The sequence below is a fragment of the Microcebus murinus genome, chromosome 12 (genome assembly GCF_040939455.1).
Source record: "Microcebus murinus isolate Inina chromosome 12, M.murinus_Inina_mat1.0, whole genome shotgun sequence".
In the NCBI taxonomy this organism is placed as follows: domain Eukaryota; kingdom Metazoa; phylum Chordata; class Mammalia; order Primates; family Cheirogaleidae; genus Microcebus; species Microcebus murinus.
In genome coordinates, this window is record NC_134115.1 from 61357424 (window position 1) to 61364891 (window position 7468).

At 44.4% G+C, this 7468-nt stretch overlaps 1 protein-coding gene across 2 annotated transcripts in view; it reads left to right on the forward strand.

The window, feature by feature from the left end:
• Positions 1–7468, forward strand: part of TMOD1 (tropomodulin 1) — a 78086-nt gene that overhangs the window by 68214 nt on the left and 2404 nt on the right. For both annotated transcript variants that reach the window (XM_012769050.2, XM_012769051.3), the window contains exon 9: positions 1767–1911. In XM_012769050.2, coding sequence (XP_012624504.2) covers positions 1767–1911 — 145 coding nt within the window. The remainder of the gene's footprint in view (positions 1–1766; positions 1912–7468) is intronic.

The following is a 7468-nucleotide window of genomic DNA, read 5'->3' on the forward strand; positions in this document are numbered from 1 at the left end:
ATTCTGGGTCCCTTGCATTTTCATGTCCATTTTAGGACCAGCTTCTCTATTTCTGCTGGAAAAAAGGCAACTGGAATTCTGATAAGTAGTACACTGATTCTGTAGATCAATTTGGCAGTATTGCCATATTAACAATATTAAGCCTTCTGATCCATGACTATGGGATGTTTTTATGTTTATTTAGGTCCTCTTTAATGTCTTTCAATGCTGTTTTGTAGTTTTCAGTATACAAGTCTTTTCTTCTTTTGTTACATTTATTCCTAAGTATTTTATTATTTTTGACATTATTGTAAATTGAATTATTTCTTAACTAATAATTTGAATTTTCAAATTGCTTATCACTAGTGTATAGAATATACTAATTTTTATATTAATATATTAACCTTATATCCCACAATCTTGCTGAACTCAATTTGTGTGTGTGTATGTGTGTGTGTGCATTCCTTAGGATTTTCTAGATATGACATCATATCACCTGCAAATAAAGATAGTTTTAGTTCCTTCTTTCTAGTCCGAATGCTTTTTATTTCTTTTTCTTGCTTAATTGTCTGGGCTAGCACCTGGGTATAATGTTGATAAAAGCAAACATTTGTGTTTTGTTGCTAATCTTGGGGGAAATTTTTCAGTCTTTAACCACTTCACATAATGTTAGTGTTCTATGTCTTTTAAAACCTATTTAGATTTTGTTTATGTTTTATTATTTTATTATACATGGTAATAAAAAATTCAAACAATATGATATGATACAAGAAGAAAACAAAAACTCACCCAAATTCCACTACCATCAACATACTTCAAAGTTTCTTTATGCATTACATATATATATATATATATATAACTTTACATAAAGATGACCTATTTTGTGACCAGGGCTTTTTTTCCCCTCCACTCAATATTATTTCATGGTCATCTTTCCATGTCTGTGACCACAGATTCACGCCATCATTTTATAGCTGCCCATGTTCTATTTTAAGGGTGAACTATCATTTATTTGAGCAACTCCCTCTTGATGAATGCTTGTTTCCCTTTCCCTCCCACTGTTATAAACAAGACTGTGATGAACGTCCTTGTCATCTTCTTCCCAACACTGTGTATTGCCAGGTCTTTCTGTTTCTGGGCTTAGTTTTCTTTTTTTCATCTTTGCCAGATGATCACTATAGGTTGTGGGACAGGGAACTAATCCAATCACAATGGGGCTTTAGAAAGCCACCTCTGGCATTCATTCCCAACTTATTATGTGGTGTTGGGCGAATCCTGTTCCTTCTCTGGGCCTCAATGTCTTCAAGTGAAGAGATTCATCTAAATTACTAATTATCAAACTTGGCACATATTGAAGTCATCTGGGGAGTTATAAAAAACACAGATGCTAGAGTCCTACCTCAGGAGATTCTAATTTAATTAGTGTAGGGTATAGCCCAGGGAACAGGATTTTAAAAATCTCCTTGAGGCTAGATGATTTGAAGGTCCTTCTTTCAAATATTCTTCTGTAGTGGATCTCTTACCTGGATACCCTCTCAGAGAGGCGGGAAGATGGAGCAGTGGAACAGTCTAGTCTTGGCATCCAGCAGACCTGGGTTTCAATCTCAGCTCATTGGCTCCTGGCTGCGTGCCCCTTCAACTCTTATAGATTCCATTTCCCTGCTCTTGGAGAGAGGCTAAAGTCCCCTTCCACCACTCTACATCTCTGCATGTAGAGGTGGTGTAGATACTGCATACATGGGAAGAGTGGTGACTATTGTTTTTTTTTTTTTTTTTCTTGACTAAAGAGCCAGCCCCTGGGCAACAAAGTGGAAATGGAGATCGTGAGCATGTTGGAAAAAAACACAACGCTTCTCAAATTTGGCTACCACTTTACCCAGCAGGGGCCCCGGCTCCGGGCATCCAACGCAATGATGAACAACAACGACCTTGGTGAGTGGAAAAGTGCCTCCTGCCCTGCCCACCTGCCTGTCATTCCCTCCCCCTGTGCTGGGATGTCAGGGAAAATTCCACTGATACTCTCTCCGAGTCGTCTTCCCAAGCCTAACTCTTGATTTTCACGTGGATCACATGTTCCTTGTTTTCTGTGGGTGTGCCTTGTCTCCTCCCTGGACGCTGAGCTCCCTAACTTCGGGAGCGAAGAGTCCTCTCCTTGAGCACAGCTCAGTTCTGTGTGCCAGAGCACACACAGCAGTGTGTTAGCGGAAGGAAGTGGAATTTGGGAAGGCACAAGGCTCCCTGTGGGTCTTTTCCTCTTCTGATACCCTTCTCTGAACTCTTAGGGTCCTCTCCAGATCATGCAGTCTGATTCTAGCCCCAAATCCCAAAGCCACCTACCAACACTACTACCAAAACCCCAAGCCTAGGAGACGTCACATTGATTTTAAGGTAAAAGTTAAGAATGTCAACTTCATAGTAAAGTAAAAGCAGGTTGTATGAAATTAATCTCAGTTGAAGGCATAGTTTGATTTTTTTCTAAAAAGAAAAATAAGTGTCAGTCTTTCTTGATGGTGACCATACATCAAATAGGTATACAAGCCAGCCAAATGAAGTTAGATCAGTCATTAACTTACCACCAGGTGCCAATTGTTCACAAGCTCCGTGTAGCTATTAATTATGTGTATTCCTGCTGGCTGTTAAAAAAGAGCTTGATACAGTGTACAATAAAGCAAGTATGACTGACAAGAGAGAAAAACAAGACAAGCAGTAGGTTTACATTGCTAACATGAATGATGATTATATTTAGCCCTGAGTTTCCTAGAACCAAGGCAGGGGGAAGACAAGCCAAGTTATATTATTCTTATCACAGAGGAGAAGGAAGCATAATGAGTTACAAAAAGAAAAGCTTCTTTCTGGGATTAAATTATGCAATAAATGTGTGTTTCAAAGGAAAATGTCTTCATTGACTTTTTCATCAGATTCAAACCTGCTCTACACAAAGGCTCTTTCTTAGTTTCCAGCCCTCAATAAAATGCACAGAGCCTAATACTGAAGCTCAGTGTTCAGGAATGTCACTTCCTGGTGATGCATCTGAGCCTAGGTTCATACATGGAAGGCCTCAAAGAATGGAGATGTAGGAGTGTTTGCACAAGGCAGGTGCACAGACCCTGTATGATAGATAACAGGTAGATAACCACAGAGCTACACACACTCACACTCACACTCATACTCTTTAGGTTGAATTACTCAATTCCACAAACATTTACAAAAGTCCTATAAAGCACTGCGTGTTGAAGATACAGGTTCCTGCTCTTAAAGATATCACAGCCCAGAGGCTATTTATTCACTACTCACTCCAGATGCCACTTTTTTCAAAAGCCTCAGGTCTAGAAAAGCCCATTAAAAAAAATGCATCTAGCCAGGTGTGGTGGCTCATACCTGTAACCCCAACACTTTGGGAGGCCTAGGCAGAAGGATTATTTGAGGCCAGGAGTTCACGATCAGCCTGGGCAACATAGCAAGAGCCCATCTCTACAAAAAAATTTTTTGAAAAATTAGCTGAGCCTGGTGGCAGGTGACTGTAGTCCTGGCTACTCAGGAGGCTGAGGCAAGAGAATTACTTTGCTCGAACCCAGGAGTTTGAAGCTGCAGTGAGCTATGATAATGCCACTGTGCCCCAGCTTGGGTGACAGAGTGAGACCCTGTCTCAAAAAAAAAACCCAAAAAAACTGTGCACGGTGACTTGGTTTATTGGAAGTGTCCTTATTTGAAGTAAAATAAGAACAAGCATTAAGAATCATAACTATCATTATCATATCACAGAGGTGATAGCTAGACTGAGCTGTTGAAGAAAGCCAGCAGCCGCCAACTCTGTTGGCCTGGCTGTGATCTGGCTGCAGAACCAGCACTTAAAAGCCTTGAGTTTTGTTCTGATATGCAATAATCTCACTTTTTTTCCTCCCAGCTTAGATTGAGCTTCTTATGTGCCCTTCGGGCCTTTCTATGGGCTAACCCAGCTTTTGTCTTCTGATGGCATGATGGTCTAGTGGTCTTTTTCCAGTTCCAAATGACCAGAGATCAGGGTGGGGGGCGGCTGGAATACCAGAATCATCTAGGGCTTGGATGAAATGGCCTTTGAGAACTCTCCCAGTCCTGAGAGTCTGGGATTCCAAAATTCAGGCCTGAATGTCATCACCCAGGACTCTCAGAGGCCACGGCAGGAGTCTAGATTGCTAGAGCCCATTCCTTCAGTTCCTTATGGAGAAACTGAAGCCCTGAGGGTGGAGGGGGGTCTAGACAATGGCTCAGTCAGGTCACACCAGTTGTTAGTACAGCAAACATTTTCTGAGCAACTTTTGTGTGCCCAGGACTGTGCTAGGTGATATAAGAGGTAGCAGAAAGTCTAGTTCTCTGACTCAAGAAGCTTTCAATCTTTTAGGGGCAAAAAAAGACTCAAAGACATGCCTAAAAATTTGAAAATGCCTATAAACTCTATCCAAACAGAGTGAGGAAGGGATTGATGAGGACAGAAGCCAGTTAGGCAAAGCACCCCGGTTGGGGATGGGTTTTAGCCATTCTTGGAAGGAAGAGCAGGTTGTGGAGGAGGCCGAGAAGCCTTCCTACAGGAGCTCTAGGAAGGGGCAGGAAGGGTGCTGGGGTACAAGGGCAAGGCAATAGGACAGGGCAGGAGAGGCAGCAAGATCTAACGGGATTGGAGGAACTGTTGCAGGGAGTTAGACTTAGAAGGAAAAATCATTCACAGAGAGAGGGAAGGGCGTTCCAAGCAGAGGGAACAGCATGAGCAAAGAGGACGGTCAGCAATATTCACAAGGAACGGGGCTGGCCAGGTTTTGGGAGGCTGGACCCAGGGCCTTTAAATGCCAAGCTGGGGGGTGTGGCAATGGAAGCAGATGGGAGCTGGGAACTGTGGCAGTTTTCTGGACAGGGATACCAGGTGGAAAACATGGGCCTCTGGTTTACCTCGTAGGAGAACTGTGTGCAGCTGCTCCCCAAGGGTTTCTCACAGAGGGAATTAGAACAGAATTGTGTCAGTAACCACAGGTGCATTCAGAGTGCTAGCTGGTGATAATGGGATTTAAAATCAAATTTGTGCCCATCTCCTAATTTTCATAAGAGAGACGTTTCTGATTCTGGTGCGTTGGCTTCCTCCAGACTCTCTTTCCAATAGTGATTTTCATGCTGCTTGCAATGCTGCTGTGAAGCGGACGGGCTTCCATGTTTTCCAGCTGCATGTTTGTGTCATAAAAGCCTCCTGCCGCTCCTCCTAGGGACTGAGGTGGTTAGCAGCAGCAGGGAGCACGGATGGAGAAGGGAACAGGGAACGGGCCTCTGTGCTGGCTCTGGGCCCCGTGGCTGGGGCCTCCTCTGCAGTGCTTGGGCTTTGCCTGCCCAGAGGTGGGTGGGGTCCTCCTTGGGGCACATTCAGTCCCCAAGGCCACTGAGCCAGCCTTTGCCTCTGCAGACAGGCGGCCTGCCTGGGGCCCATACCGACTGGTGGTGCGTCTTTTGTCCTCCCACGCTGTGCACTGAGCTCTTAGCAGAGGCTGCATGAGTGCAAGGCGCCAGGGTGGGGGGTGGCAGGGAGGAGCCAGCCACGGATCCCTATCTGCCATTTCCCGCAGCAATACCTCCGATGACTCCTACTGCCACACTATTTATAGCTAAGAGCTGGGCCAAGCATGGCTCTCAGGTCCTCTAAATCTGCCGCTGAAGCTCTCTCCACTTAACAAAGCCTGAGTTGTAGCCTCCGAGTTAAGACGGTTGTGTGGGGGGAGGTGGGGGCGGAGGGGGAGTAACATGATTAAATGCGGCAAACATCCCTTCCTGGGAAGTCGCTCTTTTACAGTATTCTCAGGGAAGACCTTTCTAACAAGCACCCCAGACACGGCACACCCCAGAGCAATTTCTTTTAAAATTTTATTGTAAGTTGACAATTTATAATTGTATATATTTATGGGGTGCAGAGTGATGTTATGGTTTATGAATACAATGTGGAATAATTAAATGGAGCTAATTAACATATTACCTCAAATACCATTTTTTGTGGAGAGGACATTTGACTTTTCATCTCATAGCAGTTTTTTTTTAAATTTACTTATTTAAAACTTTATCTCGTATCAGTTTTGAAAGGTACAATACACTATTGTTAAGTATATTCACCGTGTTGTGCAGTAGATCTCCCAAAATGCCTTATTCCTCTTGTCCAAATGAGATTTCGAGTCCTTTGACCATCATCTCCCTGTCCTCTACCCCTCAGCCTCTGTGATAGCCATTCTGCTCCCTGCTCTAGAGTTTAATTGCTTTAGATTTCACATATGATTTGTCTTTCTGTGCCTGGCTTATTTCACTTAGCATAATTTTCTCCAATTCTATTTATGTTATTGCAAGTGACTGGATTTCTTTTGTTTTTAAGGCTGGATGGTATTCCCTTGTGTATATATACCCAGTTTCTTTATCTGTCGACGGACATTTCGGTTGAGTCCTTGACTATTGGGAAGAAGGCTGCAATGAATGTGGAAGTGAAACACCTTCATGACAGACTGATTTCAAATCTTTTGGGCAAATACCCAGAAGTGGGAATGCTGGACCCCAAATCAGTTTTATCATATCCCCCTAAAATCATGACAGGAAAGGGCCCTCCTTTCCTTAGCCAGAAATCTGGGCCTGTCCTAATGTTGCCCCCACCCCAGCCGGCTGGTCACCTCTTCACTAGTCCCAGTGCCTATCTCATGTCACACCCTCATCACATTCACCTGGCCTCCCGCACTCTTCCCAAGTCTCGTCCCAAAGCTTGCCTTGGTCCTCCTCTGCTTGGACCCACTGCTCTCAGGGAGACCCTTGAAGTGGCTCCCAGGTCCCTTAATGATGGTAGCTGATTCTTACATGGCCCTTGTGTGTCAGGGGCTGTTCCAAACCCTTCCCATCTTACGAATTCATGTAATCCTTCCCACAACCAGGTGAGACAGGTGCTATTGCCATCACATTTTACAGTAAGGAAACAAGTCTGAAGAAGTAGGTAATTACCTCGTCAGTGGGCAGAACTGGGATTTGAACCACAGCCTGTGCTCTCTACTTCATCAAGAGATGGTCCTACCAGGAGGTCGTCTCTTGACACTCCTCACAAGCCATCCATCCTCTTGCCATGTTAGTACCATTCCAGGTAGCTCGAGGGCCCCCAGTAACCCAGGGAAAAGCTTACATTTTGAGAGCTGTTACTCCTAACGTCCCCTCTACCTTCTCATCCTTTCGTTAGGTAAGATTCCACTGACCTCTTGCCTGCCCATCCCGGGTAGGGGCTCAGGCACAGGTTTAACTGTGGCCCCCACACTGTGCAGCCTGTGTGCCTCTGAGAACTTCCCCACAAACTCCCAGCCACAACTTGAGTGACACACCTCCCTGTGTGTCTGCTTTATATGCTCGGTGTCATGCACAAGCTGATTCTTGTTGCAGCTCATATGCATCGATCCGGTGGCCGCAGGTCTATCATCTCAGCTCAGGAACCTGAAGACATCTAAGTATAGACACTTTT